Source organism: Carettochelys insculpta, chromosome 1 (genome assembly GCF_033958435.1).
Source record: "Carettochelys insculpta isolate YL-2023 chromosome 1, ASM3395843v1, whole genome shotgun sequence".
Classification (NCBI taxonomy): domain Eukaryota; kingdom Metazoa; phylum Chordata; order Testudines; family Carettochelyidae; genus Carettochelys; species Carettochelys insculpta.
Genome location: NC_134137.1, coordinates 240928898 through 240949127, shown reverse-complemented (window position 1 = coordinate 240949127; position 20230 = coordinate 240928898). Strand labels below are relative to the sequence as shown.

Here is a 20230-nt window from a genome sequence, read left to right as displayed (position 1 = left end):
TTTATATACTTAGAAAGTGTTATCAATAGTGAAATTCACAGGTGGAGAGGCAAAAATGTCCTGTTCTGGGATTAACTGCAAAGTAAACTCTGCTTCACACATGTGCCATCTGGATCTGTTTTCATTTTTGCACATTATAGAAAAGGGAGGAAGTAGTCCATTGTTTTCTCATCCAACTCATAGATCTTCAGTTTCCTCAAGGTAGTAATTTTTCATATGCTCTATTTAACATGCTAGGTTGTTGAGTTTTGCTTAAAAGCCCTTCTGTTGAATCAGTGGGGAGCAATTCATATGTTAATGTAGTGGGAAAGCTTTCTGAACCCACAGTTTTTGTAGGAAAGAGAATTATATGGTTGAACTTTTCCAACTACAGGGCTTTTCAACACTATGATACACTCATTCTCCAGTGTGGGATAGTGGTGAAAAACTGTGCCATTATAAAAATTGTACCAAACTCCTCAACTGTAGTTGATTTTGTAGTGAAAGAATGATACCTCCTACTCAAAATGTGAAAAGGTGTTTATAAATCCACAATTATAGTACAGTGTTCTTCTGAACAGTTTGGCCTCTAGAGTCAATACAGAGTACAGTATGTGCAAAGGATCTTAAGCAGTAAAATGCATACAGCCAACAGTGCATTTCCAAGGAATTACTGCATACTTTGCGAATTGTGAAGGATAAGGCTGAAAGGCAAAGATTTCAACCACCCAAGAAGAATTGTAATTCTCAGAAATGTATTAGCTAGATTTGATTGTTGTTTAAATAATGGAAAGCAGAAAGCAAATAAGGAAAATTGGTTAAAAATTTCAACTTTACAAAAATTAACAGTGATGATAGATAACAATGAGGTTGAGAAATATATTTTACATAATCTAATATCACTGTTATGATGGATAAATTTGTACAAAATTGTACAATCAAAGTATGGCATTATTAACAGCAAAGGCTTCTCCATATTACAATAAAAATAGATAAAATGCAGTAAAGGATTGTAATACAGGTTAAACATCTCTAGACCAGCACTCTTGGTGCTGAACGAGAGAATTTGCTGGACCACAGGAGGTCAATAGTATCTAGCACATCAACAACATTTCCACTGCATTCTGGGCTCTTAGAAGGCGTACAAGGGTGAATTGCAGCTAAGTAACATCACAGAACACTGAAAGACAGGACTTGTGTCTGTAAACAAACGTTATGGGACCATAGGAAACTTGGCCGACTTGGCCGCACCCATGATAAATGGTCATCTGGCTAACTAAAATCCTGTCAGATTATGGATGTTGCCAGACGAAAGAGTGACAGATTGGAGAGGTTCAACCTGTAGTTCAGTAACACTAACAAATCCAGAACCCCCTGAAATCAAATTGTTCAGTGCCGATGTTTAATTAGTTCCTTTCATCCCAAACATTCTCCAAGAGCTTTGCCAGCATTATAAACAGTGCTATTTCTCCACTCAGCTCTGAAATGTAGACACTTCTGAGTAATATATGACTCATTTTCACAGTGTAGATTGACACTAGAATAGGTCAGCATGAGATATGAAGACTATTATATAAATAGAAACCAGGGGAGAAATTCAGGGAACCAGAATATGAATACCTAATTTGGATTTAGGTCAGCATATTTGTGGTGACATTCCTTATATTGCAAAACGTCTGATATAATCTTTAATGTCTACACACAATAATTTTTTCATTATATCTGAGCAACCACATTTGAAGCCTGACGATATCTTCTTAACACTATCCAAAGGAGGGCTATAAAGACTGAATATTTGCTCAGAGCGAGGAGTGCAACTTAAACCCCAGTTTAGCAAACCCTTTATGCAGGTTTAACTTTGAGAATCTTAAATTAACTCCTATCCAGCAAAGTACTTGAGAATATGCTTGACTTTAAATATGTGCCTATGACCCACTTGTTTCCCAGGAAATTATGCACGTTCTAAATGATTTGATGTATAGGCATTAATTTAAGCATATGCTTCAGTATTTTGCTCAATCAAAGCCTTAACCCCCCTCTTCATTTCGAGTAGTGCGGTATTCTGTTTTCCCTGAAGGTGTACCATCCTAATACTAACCAACCTTTTTAAAGTTTAAACTACTTGGTTAATATGAAAGATAATTCCTAAATATTTTCACACATGTAAGTGATAATTTAGCTTACTGTCTCTTTTTGGTTTACAGTAATTTTTCCCAAAATTTGTTACAACTAGTAAGCATTCAGTGAAATATTTTGAAGTTATCTGAAAATCCATATTGGAAGTGCATTAGCAATTATCTTTGTTGGTCACTTAGTATTTACTACAGTATTTTAAAAGTTCCATTAATCTAGTCAAGGAGAAGAAACAATACCATGGAACGAATCACACATCATAAACAAATAGTAAATAGTTTAAAAGTCAATAGTTTATGAACATCCATTCTAGTGAAGTTTATTTATAAAAACTACTTGAATATTTTTACAAAAAACAAGCATATTTTGAGAAACTGAGATTAGTTTGCAAACAATATGTGGCCTAAAGGAGCTAAATTTGCACTAAATATTATTCATAGCATGTAGCTAAACTATTGAAATGTCTTGTTACTAATGAAAATAATCACTTGTACTTCTAAAGAAGAAAGAAACATCAAAATCTGCAAGCTTAAGAATGTCCATAAGGGATCAGACTAATTGTCCAATGAGCCCAGGAACCTGTCTTCTGAGTATGGTTGTGCTTGTCTGAGACCAGTTCCTAAAAAAAACCCTCAATATTGGTGTGAAACATCGATCTATAAGTAATTGTTTCTGGTTAGTCAATGTTTGATTTAACAGAATTAAGTTGGCAAAGAATGCTACTCAAAAGCTTGTGAGAAGCCATCTGCAGATAGTAAATGAAGTCTATGCATGTTCCCCTCCACTGGCAGCTTGTCTAGCTAAGGTTGGAAAACATTTTCATGTTCAGATTTGCATAATATTCATTGTGGGGACTGAAATTTTCAATGTTTCATCTTAGTGTGATGTAACTACTACTAGTCTCCCACCTCCCTCGGGAGAAGGAGACTTTTTTATCAACCTCTATTAGGAGTTAAGGATAAACATGCTACCATAACTTTTCATTTATTGACTATGGAGGTTGTAATGCTGCCCCCATTGACATCCACTGTGAGCAAAAATTCACCTGTAATCCTTGGTTCAGGCTTAAAATTTTATTTTGCAATTGATATATATCATCTACTACAAACCAGTAATGCACAATATGAATGTGCTATATCAGTTGGTTCTTCCTGTTCTTTAGTCATTCTTAAATTCTTAAACAGGTAGGCTGCGTCTACACTACACTACACTGCGTCTACACTACAGTGATCTTTCTAAAGATGATCTTCCAGAAGATCTTCTTTCGCAAGAGCGTGCCCATACACAAAACAACAAATTGAAATACTGACCCCCAGAGTATCCACACAGCCCAGGTCTTCTGGAAAAACAGGCCAGGGATCAAAAAATCCGGTGCCATGAGGACTGCTCTTTCAAAAAAAGGGCCCATGGAGTGTCTACATGTGCTTTTATTCTTCTTTCTTCCAAAAGTAGTTTTCAAAAGGAGGTGCTCTTCCTGAGCCAGGAGTGGGAGAGACCTTCTGGAAGAAGAGCTACATTCTTTCAATTTTGGATCGAAAGAGAATATTATGCATGTCAATGCTGTGCGTACTCTTTCGAAAAAGGGCCTGATTTTCTGAAAGAACTTGCTAGTGTATTCACGGCTATAAAGAGGCCTTCCAAAGACAAAGCAATGGAGGATATTTCCTGTCAGGAACTATAGTAAGTGGGGAGGAGGATTGCAGCATTAAGTGTCCATATTTTTTTATTTATATAAAAAGCAGTAGAAAGTGTTTTCATCCTGGGGCATCAGCCATGTGGAAATTCAGTTTTTATGGTAAATGTGAAGTGAATGACAAGCAGATTAGGAAGAATTTTGTTTTAAGAACAACTTTAGAGTTTGGTTTAAAATTATGTATTTTAAGTGATACAAAATAGGAAGATGAATCAATACAAAATAAAACAGGAACTGGAGCCAGAACAATCACTTACTGGCAGTATTATATACTGCCACCTATGGCCCTCAGTTTTGATTTCCCTGGTAAATCTCTTGGCTCCAGGGTCAGGATTTCTGCCAACGTATCATCCTCTGGGCATGCCTCCCATTGCACAAAAGCAAATCTTTGTGTGTGTAGTCAAAGGGTGATGTAGATAGACCCCCAGGGAGTGCCATCCAGTCATCTTTGGCCAGCAGGATGTAGAATTATATTGGGACTTCAGTATTGGGGTGAAGGTTAAAAGAGAAGGAAAAAACACCATCTGAATATTTTTGGAATGTTCTGCTGGGGTGAGCTAATTTTGGAAAATTAAAGGGCTGTGATTTGTTTTGGACACTCTGGTTTCAACAGGCACCTGATGATACAGGATATAGTGTTGATCTGGCTTATAGCAGTTACAGACAAATTCTAAGAGTACCATATATGCATGCTAAAGGGAAGAGTTTGGCTCTTAGGTGATTGTCATATGGTTCCAGATGTTCAATGGAAAAAAACTGGTAAAAATAAAATGGTGTTTGTGAACTATAATGTAAAAGAGTGTGAAATAGATTTTGTACAAACAGAATCTAATTAATAGCACTCTGTTAAAAGAAAGTATCATTGTGGAGGATTGCCTAATAATTTTCAGTTGTAAGCAGAAGGTAAGATGTTCCTCAGTATTAACAATGGTGGCAGTGGATAGAAAAATTTGTCTACACTGTTGTCTTTCCAGGTCATCAAATTAATGTGTTTTTTGGGGTCAGCGGAATTAGAATTTGGGCTTCCTTGGGTGGGTGAATGCTGAAGCCCAACTAGGTGTTTTTCATACTGATCATATTTGCATATGAGTCACATTCAATCTGTGAATTTCCCAGATGTCCACTTATTTTTTATTTAAATAATATCATACTATGAAAGAAACATATTCTATAAATATAGATGGAAGAATATTTAGAAGAACAGCATTCAAAATTATATAATTTCATATTTTCACATTTCACATATATGGTGCTAACAAAGGCGCAGTGATGTTGCCATTAACACTATTTTTTAAAATTTGTCTGACTAGATACTATTTCATAACAAAGCTGCTTTTTCCTGGCCTGTTTCTACATCAAAGGAAATATTCTCTTTTTGAATGTATTTGAGATGTATCTCATTTATAAAATCAGCATTATTTCATTACGCTTCTCATGTTATAAGAGGAAGCTGTTTATACACAAGGCTTTGTCATTTACTGTAGCATGAAAGAGTTTAAAAATGTAATGTTTAATGGAAGGGCAAAGCTTACATGTAAAGGCTACATCTACACTTGCACACTGCGTCTGTTGCCTATTTCGACGTAAGAACATCAAAATAGGCTACTTCGAAGCGTATCATCTACACATCCTCCAGGGCTGGTGCCACGAACGTTCAACGTCGAAGTAGCAATAGAGAACATGGAAAGGAGCCACCCCGCACGGAAATGTGGAGCAGCCACACACACAAGCGCTCCCCGTCGAAATAAGGGGCCAGCAAAGCCTTAAGCCGCTCCCTTAAAGGGCCCCTCCCAGACACACTCGGCCTGCACAGCACGAGATCCACAGAGCCGAAAACCGGTTGCAGACCCCATGCATGCAGCATGGACCCCCATCTGCAGCAGCAGCCAGAAGCCTTGGGCTAAGGTCTGCTGCACACGGTGACCATAGAGCCCCACAGGGGCTGGACAGAGCATCTCTCAACCCCTCAGCTGATGGCCACCATGGAGGACCCCACTATTTTGACGTAGTGGGACGCAGATCGTCTACACACACCCTACTTCGACGTTGAACATCCAAGTAGGGCACTATTCCCATCTTTGGATAGGAATAGTGATTTCAACGTCTCACCACCTAACGTCGATTTCAACATCGAAATAGCTCATGACACGTGTAGACGCAATGCGTACTATTTCAACATTGTTCCAGCTACTTCAAAGTAGCCAGCTAGTGTAGACGCACCCAAACTGAGCAGACAGGAGATTGCTGGGTTTCTGATATCTTATTTTGCTGATTTTACACAAACTTTAAAACTTTTAACAAACAATAAATTTTTCTTACAAAAAATAGTGACTAAACAATAAAACTGAATAAAAAAAATCCCCAAATGTATGACTGATTCACATGAGACTTTTAAAGTCTAAGGCCTCTATCTCTAACGCCAAAGAATTCAGCATTTGTTCAGATGCACCCAAACCACTCCATGCAGGAAGTGTTTACATGAATATTTAGCTAAATAAATACATCCTAAAATACACAGTCTGAGATTGCTTCCTAGGATAAGAAAGGTAACACCATTATTTTAACAGTTCACACATCTGGAGGTCTTTGATTTCCATGAAATAGAATCTGCATAATCAGGCTGAAAGATGAGAAACGGGTAAGGGAGCAAATAACTTTAGCTGCATACCTTATTGGCCGTGTCTACACTAGCCCCAAACTTTGAAATGGCCACGCAAATGGCCATTTCAAAGTTTACTAATGAAGCGCTGAAATGCATATTCAGTGCTTCATTAGCATGCGGGCGGCCACGACACTTCAAAATTGACACGGCTCGCCGCCGCGCAGCTCATCCCGACGGGGCGTCTTTTCGAAAGGACCCCGCCTACTTCGAATTCCCCTTATTCCCATAGCCCTTGAAAGATAGGCTATAAGCGTACGTTCTACGATGTGTAGTAAAGATAAAGCTTTTAAGCATGGTTTCCATACCAAGTTTAGCCAACTGATTTGTCTACCAGAAGGAGCAGAATATGAGGATCTAATGATTTTTCTAGGGAAATGGGTCCCAAATGTTCTTTGTAAGCCATACGAGATGATTTTGGGTAAGCTGAGCAGCTATGTTGATTCCTCCTGTGGAGAAACTAAGGGAGAAGACAAAAGGCACAGGAAACTTCTATCCATTTCCCCATACAGAGTGCTCTGCAAATGATCTTCTTGAATGCTTAGGGGAGACTTCAGAAGAGGGGGAAAGGAAGACTTTCCAAATATACAGACTGTCAAAAGTCATCTCCAGTTCCATAGAGGTATGAGCTGTGAGAGCTGCTCCCTTCATATTTCTCCATTGTTCACCCTGCCTCCCAAGTAAGCTCTACTCCCCTGGGGATTATGTTGCTCTTGTCTGGGAACCCATACCCACCATAGCTACAATGGCTTGTCTGCCACTGGAGTTGTCAAACTGTATCAACAGATCTTTGAAATGCACTTCAACCTGATCTGTTTGAAAACCCTTTATAAAATATGAGCTTAGTACATATCAGCAATGTGTGGAGCCATAACATCTGTGCTACCAATAAGGAGGGCAAAAAAACATTCACTGACAGCTGGAGATAAGCATGATGCAGCAGAAAGAGAGGCAATACATAGAGTCTGATGTAAGATACTGGCAGAGAGATTGAGAAGAGCATTGTTTCTGAGAAAGAGGGAAGTGTTTTCAGTGTGGCTATGAAAGACATTGAGAGCTGATGAAAGATGACACTCTGAAAACAAGTATTTCAGTAAGAGTCTCATTTTTATTGCAAGAGTATATAAAGAATAGTGACAGATAGGTTCACGACAACCTATACGTAAGTCATAGTTCAGTCACCAATATAACTAAAGCATAAAGGCATTTCTCAAAGACACATGCAGCTGTACCACTGGGCTGGTGTAGCAGTACATATTCAAACTAAAAAGCTGTTATCTATTAGACTATAACATTTATGCAAACATTTGTGATTGCGTTAGGACAACTAATGGGTAGCAAACTGTCTGTATGCATACTCTGAAACATACCACAGGAGCTGAGGATTTTGTTGAAAGCTATAATTAAATCCATGAATGCTAGATGTGTGGTGCATGTAATATATTTTCATAAAGTATGGCCATTTGCAGATGCTAACCACTTAAGGTCTGCCAGGGCCACATGGCCTCATATTGGTATTTTGTTAGTATTACAGCTGTCTGAGCAATCTGTATGACTGTTAAAAAGCTGATTATAGTTCAAACCCTTGCTTACTCACTGACGCATCACAATTTGCCAGATGTGGTGCAAAGTTAGATTTCTTCTGAATTCCATAACCTCCTTCTCTTGAGTGGTATAATTTATGTCTTATTAGGGTTATACCACTACTTCTCACTCTAGCCCCAGAAGTTTGTTATGCACAAATTCAATTGAAATATGGCTACCCAATAGCCAAAATTTTGTTGAAATCATTGTTGTGCTGTTATATTATTTGTTCCTTACTTTAAAAAAAATTACATGATAATGACTTCTATTAATTTTGTTCACTAATGATATAACACTGAGAAATTCCAAACGTATTTTGTAAACCAAGTTACCTTGTCATTCATTTATGTCCTGGGCAAATGTAACACTGTGGGGCAAATACTATCTCTTTGCCCTATGTCAGCCGATGAAATGGCTAATCAGGATAGTGCTTAGTGCCAGAAGGAGTCCCTTTTATGCCCAAGTCTTTAACTGCTAGGACAGACTGTCCCTTCACAGCGGGCAGCCAGGGTGGTTGATGGATGCCCCAGAAGTTTACATCCAAGTCTTTAACTGCTAGGACAGGCTGTCCCTTCGCAGCAGGCAGCCAGGGTGGCTGACAGATGCCCCAGGAGTTTGCCCCTTGGCAGGCGGCCAAACTCAACGCCCAGTTTCCAGCACACTAGCGCCACCGACCCTAAGGGGTTAATTAGCTGAAAGCCGGCTAGGGTTCCTTGGTTGTGTATGTCTTATGGCAATTACTGGAGGAGTCAGGCTTAGCATAGTGGTTACAATGATTTATTACAGTGAAAAGTTTAGCGTGTAAGGTATGTGAATTTACAGGTAATTTAAATTATTAAACTTAACTTTAGTTACAACAACAATGATGACACTTAACCTATTAAACATGTGCAAAATAATACACAGCAGGTATAATTCTCACCCCTGTATCGTCCAACTCCGGCATTGCCAGCGTCTGTCACACAGTCCCTCGTGAAGAAGAGTACGAGGAGGGCATCCACTTACCTCGGGAGGCAAAGGCCCATCCTGACCAGCAGGTTAGACAATTGCAGCTCAGTTAAAGTGGGCTGCCGGACCCTTCTTTATACCCCTTGGGTCACATACACTCTTCCTTATCTAACGATGCCAATTGTACTGGTTCGCCTTTGTGATGCCAGTTCTTACAAGGGAGTTGTAAACTTAATTTACACTTGTAAGACAGAGGTAACTAAATCATTAAGACAGGACATTCTTTTCATATGGGTGCGAGATTCCTCTCCTGGGACAATGTGTAGGGATATCAATTATCAGTACCAGCCAAGGGCAGCCTGAGGCCCTAGTTACCAGCTGGCCTGCTTGCCCTCATTATCTTGTTTCTTCCATTGTCCAGTGTCGTGATGAATTAGCACATTTGTGCTCTGAGGCATCAAAGACTGTGCTCCGAGGTATCCAAGGTGGAGGAGGAGGGAGGGGGGTTTGTCTGGCTACACCCCACCTTCTTTATCACAGCAGGTCCTGCCCTTAGTGAAATGAACTGTTGAGTTTCCCACAGCCTGACTGGGGAAGAATCCAGCAATATGCACTAAAGAGACACAGAGCGAATAAAAAATGTTTAGTTTACTGTTTTTGTTTTGTGGACCAACAAAAATACATCACTGAGGAAATTCAAAGTATTTTCACTTGTTTCAGTTCCACTTATATGTCATGTTCAGTTGTAAAACTCTTGTATTTTTATCAAAACCAGTAGGAATTTTCAGACTCTGGTATCATTAGAACAAGCTTTTCATCTGGAATGGTAATTGGGTGATCAGTTATGGAACCATCCTTGTTTATCTTTTCCAAAAATCAATCTCCTAGCTCAGGGGTCGGCAAGCAAAATAGCAATAAGAGCCATTTTTTCCAATTCGGTAAAAAACTCAATAATTCAAGAGTTACAGTACGTGTGAATTTGAGACCGTCCTTAATAAATAACATCAAACTATAATTTTTGTAACCTCTATTTTAAGAACAGCATGCACACAATGATTTGTAATATGATACATGTTTACTGCAGGATGTTCACAAACTTCTTACATATGCCATTTCCTCACACTTTACATGTGGGTTTGTACCACTGTCTTTCTGAATTTTCACTCCCAAACTTTCTCTCTCTCCGGAGAGCATTAGGGGAAGTTATCCAACATTTTGAGATATCATACAATTCACTATTTAGATATGAGTTTGGTTTTTAGGCTTTTGGACATTCACCATTTATCTAACATAATCTGGAGCATTTTTTTAAAATTTACTTTGCAATTATAGCATTAAGAGCCACAAAGAAGTCCGTAAAGAGACAGAGGCTGCAAATTATTAGCTTTGTCAAAATACTCGTTGCTATACATTTATTTACTTTTTATCATATTTAAAGTTTGTATTTTATCATTTCAAAATTAGCCAATTGTCTTTGTGTTTTACTGATTGACTTACTTGATTTAAACCCTTTTACCTATTAGGAAACACTAATTTCCAAATCGCAATTAACAATGAACAATTGCTGGAGGGTCCAGCTGTCTTTTGACATGTATATAAAAATGTTTCTTAAAGAGAAGACATCTTTAAAAAATACATTGTTGTTGTTGTTGGGTCAAGTGGTTTTAACTGTCAAACCCAGATCAGAAGTTCGGATATTGTCTGGAATGTCCCTCACCTACTTGCAATAATGATAAAGAAATTATTTTACAAAAACAGTCCAAATAATGTACGTGGATTCTGTAAATAGAATTATAAAGCTGTATATTAAGTGGGAATATATGCAGTGGTATGTGTTTTATTTTACATCTTTCTGTTAGTACCTGTTTCTCCACCCCTTTCTGCCCCTTTAGCTTGAACTGTTCTTGCACATCCATTGAATACCATATCAGTACAAGTATCACTCTTCTACCTTATACAATCACTTAATCGTTGGCAGTCACTCAATAATGAGTAGGACTTCTTCATGTCACCTTCCTATTTGTGAGTCCATTGATGGCTGATCAGCCCAATTCTGGAGCCCCAGATTTTATCACAGCAGAGGCAGAAGTTAGCAGCTGTTGGAGGGGTGCAGGGCTGCTTTTGATGATCTTTCCTTCTCTGCCTGTCCTCATCTGCACTGCGGCAGGACCTAATTGTGCCACTGCCTCACGGATTACCGTTCTCCCAAGTGTCTACACTGATGCTCCACTTTTTCATGTGTGCTTTCAGCATGTCCTTATATTGCGTCCGCTGGCCCCCAACACTCCTCTGTCCTTCCTCCAATTCGGAAAACAATCTATTTTGGGAGGTGCTGATCAGACATCGGAACAACATGCCAGTCTAACAAAGTTGTTGATGAATGATAATGGCTTCAATGATGGTCATGTTCAACTCTTCCAGGACACTAATATTCATGCACCTATCCTCCCAAGAGATATTTAGGATTCTTCTGAGGCAGCACTGATGATATTGTTCAGATGCCTTCAAATGACACTTATATGTTGTCCAGGTTTCACATGCATATAACAGCGTTGGAACATCCACTGCATGATATACAAGGAGCTTTGTCTTGGGTTGGATGTCCCGGTTCTTGAAGACCCTTTGTCTCAAGGGGACAAAAGCAGAGCTTGCACAGCTCACATGATGCTGGATTTGAGCATCAATGTTGACTTCAGCAGAAAGATGATTTCCAAGGTATGGAAAGTGTTCGACATTTTCCAGAAGTTCTCCATTGACTTCAACAGAAGGTGCATGAGATTGTCCCATTGGTGAAGGTTGGTGAAGAACCTTGTTCTTTTTGATGTTCAGTGTGAGACCGAGATTCTCATGTGCTTCAGTGAAGGCACTCAAGGTGGTCTCAATGGCTTTGGGAGACAGCACAACCACCATATTGTTATCCGTGTACTGGAGTTCCATGATCAAAGTGGTGGAGGTCTTGGTTTTAGCCTTTATTCTCCTGAGATAGAAGAGCTTCCTCTTCATTCTATAGACAATCTTTACTGCATCTGGAAGCTTGCCATTGATGAGGAGAAGGGTCATAGTGATGAAGATGCAAGTACAATCTCTGGATTTATATAATCTCTTAATAAACTTATTTTCAAATTTTGGAGTGAAATCCTGGCTTCATGGAAGTTTTGCTTCAATTGACTGAAGTAGAACCTAGATTTTACATGTGAGTGACCCTCCATTCTTTATGGAAAATGGGTTATGAATATAAATATGCATGACTAAGTGATTTTTAGGACAAAATTCCTCATGTAAGCTGTCGATTTTAATGTTACAATCTACTGGATCTATATTCTATTTTTTGTGGGTCTATCTTTCTTGTATGTGAAGTTAGAAATATGGAGTGTATGTCTGTTTATCATTTTAAATATGCTAATAAGGGTCATTATTGTTGCCCCAATCCTAATGATTGGGTGATCGATTTAACAACTTGTAAACAGTCTTGTTTGTTCTATTAAGTCTAGAAGGTGGTTGGTGCTAGAAAGACAAGTGACCATATCACCTGGTAGCTTTAGCCATTTTGATCTAGTGTTTTTCAGTGAGAGGGGCCTGAGGGATTGTAAAACAAAGGTTTCCCAACCTGTGAAGAAGTATACTTAATCAATGGGAAGCTAACAGTTTTTTATCTTCATCCTGCTTTGGAATCTGTCTGACCCACCCTTAAAAGGAAACAACAATATAAGGCTGTTGAAAGGCTGTCCTAACCAGAGAAGAACAGATCTAGTTTGAAGATTTTACTTGTCGTGAGAACAGCTCTTTTGATTAAGAATCTGCATACCATAAGTATCTTTAGGAGGTCAGAATTAGCTACACATTTTCTTTTCATTTCATTTTAATAGCATACTTTGATATGTTTTTTCCACTTACAACCACTTAAATCCTGCTGTTTATGCTTAATAAAAATCTTTGGTTTATGATCAACCTCTGCGTAAGTAATTATTACCTGGGATGGCACCAGTGCGCCTATGTCTCTTTCATTGATAAAGGGGACTTACTTGATGAGCCCTCTCTGTGCAAAACTTTTACATGAAGAGGGATGGATTTATTTAGGGTTTTGATCCCTTCTGGGGTTGGTTTCCTGGGTGCAGTGCCCTAGAACTGCATCGTCCCAGAGCTGAAGTAAATGAATATCTGCATTGCTCTGCTAGATGGCGGTAACCACAGCTCTGTGTCTTGGATGAGGGAGCAGCACAAGGTGGAGGGAAGCCCCAGAAGGCAAGAAGGCATGTATCAGTGGTGTGATCAGCATACTGGAGTACGTTCCCAAGGGGTCTTTGTGGTGCAATCAAGTTCTACCCATTACACTGGTTTGGGATTTCAATACTACATCAAGGACACACATGTTGCCATTAGTGTATTCTCAAGTCAGGAAGGAGCAGTGGAAGGAGTTATCCACTATGCAACACTGGAAGAAAGCAAGTGACTTTGAAACCAAATCCAGGCTGAAATATCAGAATAATTTTGTTATATTTTGGTAACTCCTGTTTCCCTCAGAATTAATTCAGGGTGCAATAAACTTGCATAGCATTTTTTACAGATTGGCTGCATCTACACTAGCAAGTTCTTTCAGAAAATCTGACCCTTTTTTGAAAGAACACGCAGAGCATCTACACAGAAAAGCTACATCTACACTAGAGCATGTTTTCAAAAGGGCATCTTTTGAAAACAAGTAATCGAAAGATGCCCTTTGGAAAGGGAGAATCTACACACAGTCCAGAGCTGCAGCTGTCAATTTGCACCTTCAGAAGGGTTATCTGTCCTTTCAAAAGGGCCCATCCACTCTTTTGAAGGAGAATATCTACACTTACCCATGCTCTCTTTCAGAAGAAAGGGCCAGGAAACACCTTCCAAGGCCGCAGCCAGTTGCTCCTTTTAGGGCCCCTCCCCAACACCTTCTCCTTGAACAGCATGAGGCCTGCAGAACTGCCACAAGCCCCACAGACACATTGACCACAGGAACAGCAATGGAGCAGCAGCAGCTGGAGACCATGCTGGGCGCTGCCAGCACTGTGGTCGCCCTTCAGTCCACAGCAGTGGTGGCCACCCTGCAGCTCCTGTTGGGGGATGCCCCCCCGCAGCATGTCTGGGGATGCCCCAGACCTCGGGTTCCTCTGGTGCCAACGCACGTTTGGGGACTCTGCTGGCTCTGGAGCTGCCCCACCAGCTCCGAATGGTGGGAGCGCCTGGTCATGGGGGAGTGGGACGATGATTGGTGGCTCCAGAATTTCTGGATGAGGGGACAGACCTTTCTGGAGCTGTGCCAGTGGCTGTCCCCTGCACTAAGACATCAGAACACCTGGATGTGACACGCCCTCCCCATGGAGAAGGGGGTCACGAAAGCTGTCTGGAAACTGGCCACTCCAGACAGTTACTGCTCTGTGGGCCACCAATTTGGTGTGGGCAAGGCCACAGTTGGGGCCGTCATGAAGGAGGTAAGGAAACCCAGGCCACACACCCACCAGGGTGGGAGAAGCCCAAGACAGGGGTCAAGGATCATGCCTTCAACACTCCGCACACCCTCACGGGTGCATATGTTCCCCGCTCCCCTGCAGGTGGTGCGTGCCCTCAACATGATGCTCCTCCAGAGAGTAATACACACTGGGGACCTGGACAAGGCCATTGCAGGCTTCATGGTTCTCAGGTTCCCGAATTGTTTTGGGGCCCTCAACATGACCCATATACCCATCCACACCTTGGAGCCCAGAGGAGGACAATGCATCAACAGAAATGGCTACCACCCCATCGTCCTGCAGGCCATGGTGGACAGCTGAGGCCAGTTCCAGGACATGTATGTGGGCTGGCCTGGCTGTACCCATGACACATGGATGTTCCATAATTCAGGCCTGTGCCGCCAGCTGGAGGCAGGGTCATACATCCCCCAGAGGGAGATCCTGCGCAGGGACACCACGGTGCCCCTGTGCTTGAAGTGTTCTAGAGGGCACTGGCAGCCATGAAGCCATCTCGAGAGCCACAGCCTGGCTGGACTGTGCCTGGTCAGGGTCTTCTGGGGGTGTGTGGGGCCCTCGGGCAGGTATGGAACCCCCGGCCTGTGGCCCGTGGTGTGTGTCCTGTCAAGTATGTACCTGACGGTCCACCGCCAAGGTAGGGGGATGCCTGGCTGGCTGAGGTCTGTCTGGAGCTGCATAGCTGCTCCAGCCCTGGCTCATATCCACCGCTGAGGTCGGGAGATGCCTGGCTGGCTGAGGTCTGCCTGGAGCTATATATCCACTCCAGCCCTGGCTCATGTGGCCCCATACGGGCCACCCCACACCCAGCTCATCCACACCCATAACATGGTGGAGTGCACCTTCAGGCATCTCATGGGCCAGTGGCACTGTCCCCAGATGGTGGGTGTCTGCTGCACTCTGCATAACATTGTAGAAAGCAAGGGAGAGGCCTTCATTCAGGGGTGGGCAGCTGAGTCTGGCACAGGCTACCCACAGCCAGCTCCCGCCCCAGCTGCCAGGGCTACCATGACAGGGTCTGTGTCTGAGAGGCCCTGTGTGAAGTCTTTGCACAAGGGCCCCAGTGAGTGCCACCATGGCCACCTACAGCTGGTCCACTGCACACCCCCCTCCACACTGCACACCCCGTCACCACCTCCTGCACGCTGCCGTCACCACCTCCCACACACTGCCACCTCCAATGAGCACAGAGCACGCGGGGGTCAGCCACAGCTGGGTGATCATCCCCAGCAGGGGCCTCTCCTCGGGGGCTGGCAGGTGGAGCTGCAGCAGGGGAAGCAGGAGGAGGCATCCAGACCAGCAGCTCGTGGAACATACCTGCCACATCTCAGAGGGTCCCCATAAGCTCTTCCCAGCCATCCTGGCACCAGGTGGCCTCACCCTCCTCAAGGTGTAGGCACCACTCCACAGCCTCCACCTACTGGCATATGGAGATGTTGATGTGGAGGTCCTCCGCTGCCCGACATTGGCACCTCCAGGAGTGGGGATGTCCTGATGCTGGGGGTGGTACAGGCCAATTATCATCCCTTGTCTCCGAGGGAGCTGTCCAGCATGGCGGAGGGTGCAAGGCTCTCCCGACCCTCAGCTGGCACAGGTGCAGAAACAGGCAGGAAGAGAGGGAAAGGCCATGAGTCCCAACCCCTGACCCATGGCTCACGCCCCCTGTCCCGTGGGTAACAGGTCCCTGTCCTGCATCTGGCAGTGGGCCAGCCCTGGAGGCTCATGGTGACAGTGGGGATCCCCACCCCCCTGGGGAACCCTCTTGTGCGGTCTGGCTCCCCACACCCCTTCCACCCCAGGGGCAGGCTGCAGCACTGTCCATGGGAGCAGGTTCTAAAGGGCACTGGCAGCCATGATGCCATCCCACGAGCCTCAGTCCAGATGGGCCGTGGCCAGCTAGGATCTGCGGGGGGGGGGGGGCTCAGGTGGGCATGGAGCCCCCACACTGTGATTTGGGGTGTGTGCCCTGTGGGGTATGTATTTGAGGGTTGCTGAGGTCAGGGGGTGCCTGGCTGGCTGAGGTCTAGCTAGAGGTGTAGGAGGGGAGGTCTATCATGAGGTACCCCTCCTCACTGGACCACTCCCTGGTAGCACCTGGATCTGGCTCTGGCCCAGGTGTTGTGAGGCTGACCGATGGTCTCAATTCTTCGGCATCCCTGGGCTGGGGCTCCTTGGCCAATATGTCCAGGATGGCAGGTGGGGAGGTGGTGTCCTGGAGTGGGGGCCAGGAGGCTCCAGAACTCCCAGTAGAAGGGGCACGAAGTGGGCGTGGCCCCTGACCAGCTGGCTGAGTCCCGACCCCAGACGTACCCCTGCTGCAACTCCTTGACCTTGCTCGTAACTTGGTTTACGAGTGCAGGCAGGGTGGTCACAGGAACTTAAGCCCTTGGCCAGCTGGGAGCAAGCAGCTGCATTGCTCCACTTCATGCCCATCTCCTGGAGTACCTCCTTGTCCTACCACAGGCCCAGCAGGTCCTGGAGCTCATGCTCCATCCAGGAGGGGGCATGCTTTTTCCCCATTTGGGTGGACTTGTGCAAGACCTGGTCATGCTCAGGGGCAGGGCCCTGGGGCTCCTGACCTACCTGCATTCTGGCCATGTCTCTGTAAGCAATGCTGGGGGTCCTGCTGGGGCATGCCGAGGCAGCACATGCGATGGCTGCTTCCTGCACAGTCTCGGTTTCCTGCAGTTGGGTTTCTGAGTCCTTGAGGTCTTTAAGGGCTACTTCACACACAGACCATAGAGCCCCTCAGGCACTGGGCAGCATGTGTCCACCTCCCAGTTGATTGCCGCCATGGCAGACCCTGCTCTTTTGAAAGAGTGGGTTGCGGAGCATCTACATACGTCTTCTTTGAAAAGAGCCTTTCAAAAGGACAGCCTTTTCCTATTTCACCTTTGGAAAAGCGATTTCAAATGCCAGGGCACGTTCTGTTGATTTCGTTTCCAAAAGAGCGTATGGCGTCTATAGATGTGCTGCGTACTTTTTCGAAAGAGGGCCTGGGTTTTTGAAAATAATGGCTAGTGTATACGTGGCTAAAACGCATTCTTTCAATCCGATATCAAAAGAACTCAGCTCTTCATCCAGAAGCCCTCTTGCACTCCTGGATCAAGAAGAGCACCTTTCTAAGGCTTCTTTCAAAAGAAAGCATGTGTAGATGCTCCATTGGCCCTATTTTCAGAAGAGCAATCCTCATGGCACTGGATTTTTTAATCCCTGACCCATATCTTCTGAAAGAGCAGGGGCTGTGTGGATGCTCTCTGTTAAAGAGAGGATTTCTTTTTGGTCTGCTTTTTTTGGGTGTGGATGTGCTTTTTTGAAAGAAGTTTTTCAAAAGAGATCTTCTGGAAGAAACTTCTTTCAAATGATTGCTATAGTGTAAATGTAGCCATTGTGTTAAGCCTTATTCATAAATTATATGATAGTGGTATAAAAATATTTTCTGTTATGTAATTTGACTGGACTCAGATTGTTCTCGGGGGGAAGATTATTCTCTGTAGTCACTCCTGAGAATACATCATTGATAATCTTTTTTTTGTTAGAAACTGCAAACAGTGAGGGAGAAAGGAAACAAAGTGTTATGTTGGAGATCTGTCAAAGGTGGGATGTCCTGTTAAAAAGGACCAGTTCTAGTTATATTGTTGTGTATACCTTGTGGCTAGCCTGACTCAGACCAAGTCAGCAAAGGGTTATGTAATTCTTGACATGAACTATCTACCATTTACAGTATTACATTTGTGTACATTTCCCCAAAGTATTTAATAATCTGAACATTTTAATACTATTTATCAAAAACTGACAGCTGTTGAATAACCTTGTATAGTAATTTATTCATTTTAGCTGGAGAAAAATCTGATATATAGGCATGTGATTAAATTTCATTGTGATATCAAAATTCTATGTACACTCAGTGTATTTAATTTCAAAATGCTTTTGTTTACAATTTGGTATTTATTTCTAGTTTCTTTGCTAATTCATTTTTTGCTTTATTTCTTTCTCTCTTTGTATGTGTGTGTGTGTGTGTGTGTGTGTTTTTCCAACAGCTCGATCACGTTGTCCGCCAGCGTAGCCTGTCTAGTTTGGAACTGTTCCTCTCATGCGCACAGAAGCAGTTAAGCACTTTATTAAAGGAAGAACCAGTCATTTCAGAGCATAAGAAAGACACTGACAATCTAAACAACATTGAAAACGTATGATTCATGATGCTACAAATCTGTATGCTGCAAATTACAAATGTCTGTCTTTTTAAAACATGGGAGTGTATCATTTGTCAAGACTGATCTGAAACAATGTTTAGTAGAAACAAACTGTAGGTGAAGTCATTTGATTTTTTTTAACCATTACTGAAATAAGAAATTAAAAATAAGAAAATCATTGGAAGAAATTCTAACTATTAAATTGTCATCTTTTTAGCCTTCGGTGATCTATTATTGATATCTTAGGCAAATGAAGAGGTGATAACTTAACGGTGTTATCACTGTTCACAAGCATTGTCAACATGTGCCCATATAATTTATTAGCATTTTTGATACAGAAAAAAGACTGTAATTTGGCCCCTGATTCAGCAGAACATTTAAGAACATATAGGCCGTGTCTACACGTGCCCCCAACTTCGAAATGGCCACGCAAATGGCCATTTCGAAGTCTACTAATGAAGCGCTGAAATGCATATTCAGCGCTTCATTAGCAAGCGGGCAGCCGTGGCACTTCGAAATTGACGCGCCTCGCCGCCGCGCGGCTTGTCCCGACGGGGCTCCTTTTCGAAAGGACCCCACCTACTTTGAAGTCCCCCCATGAGCTGATGGGAATAAGGGGACTTCAAAGTAGGTGGGGTCCTTTCGAAAAGGAGCCCCGTCGGGACAAGCCGCACGGCGGCGAGGCGCGTCAATTTCGAAGTGCCACGGCTGCCCGCTTGCTAATGAAGCGCTGAATATGCATTTCAGCGCTTCATTAGTAGACTTCGAAATGGCCATTTGCGTGGCCATTTCGAAGTTGGGGGCTTGTGTACACGTAGCCATAAAGGTCTATCTGTATGCCCCTAGTGCATGGTCAAGTGTGTTGCTCCATTGGGGGGCCTTGGAATCTTATTTATTACCATCTATTATTTATCCCCACTGTCAATACTGAGCCATAAGAATGCTGCTGAACATTTAAAAAAATGTTTAAGAAGATTGGTCTCTAAAAACTGATGAGGAATGTTTAAAAAGCCACAAACACTACATCTTTTTACATTGATACATAAGTCTAGAAGTCACTTGTATTGTAAAAACTAATTTGTGGTGTATAGTTCTCATTTCTGTCCTTGAAAGATACTGTGATTCCAGAAATCACCTTTTCTCATTAATTGGGACTCCTGTAATCGACTTCAGTCATAGGAAAGGGATATATTTAAATAATTAGGGTCCAGTGCTTCACTTCTTACTCAGACAGAATTCTCATGGAAGCTCCACATGAGTAAGAAGTGCAAGATGGTGCCCTTAAAGTGCCTGTTTCAAAGCCTATGTGAAGTTAATGAAAATTTGCCTATAAACTTCAGTGTGCTTTGTATTAGGCCCTTAAGTTCTGGCCCTGCTGTATAAAGCATGAAGGTGGATTCTTGTGCCTGCGTAATATTGATTGTAAACTGGGTCCTTAGTTTGTTAAATTTCAGAATCAAGTAAAAAAAAATTTGGAATGTTGCTTATAATTATGAATGTAAATAAATGAGTGGTGTTTCATGCAACAGGTTTGTGCCTCACTGGCGAA

The 20230-nt window shown here is 42.7% G+C and overlaps 1 protein-coding gene across 4 annotated transcripts in view; it reads left to right on the top strand.

The window, feature by feature from the left end:
• Positions 1-19096, top strand: part of CCDC91 (coiled-coil domain containing 91) — a 355265-nt gene extending 336169 nt beyond the window's left edge. For all 4 annotated transcript variants that reach the window (XM_075003166.1, XM_075003187.1, XM_075003174.1 and 1 more), the window contains one exon: positions 18529-19096. In XM_075003166.1, the coding sequence (XP_074859267.1) occupies positions 18529-18681 (153 nt within the window). In that variant the 3' untranslated portion in view covers positions 18682-19096. The remainder of the gene's footprint in view (positions 1-18528) is intronic.
• The last annotated feature ends 1134 nt before the right edge of the window (positions 19097-20230 follow it).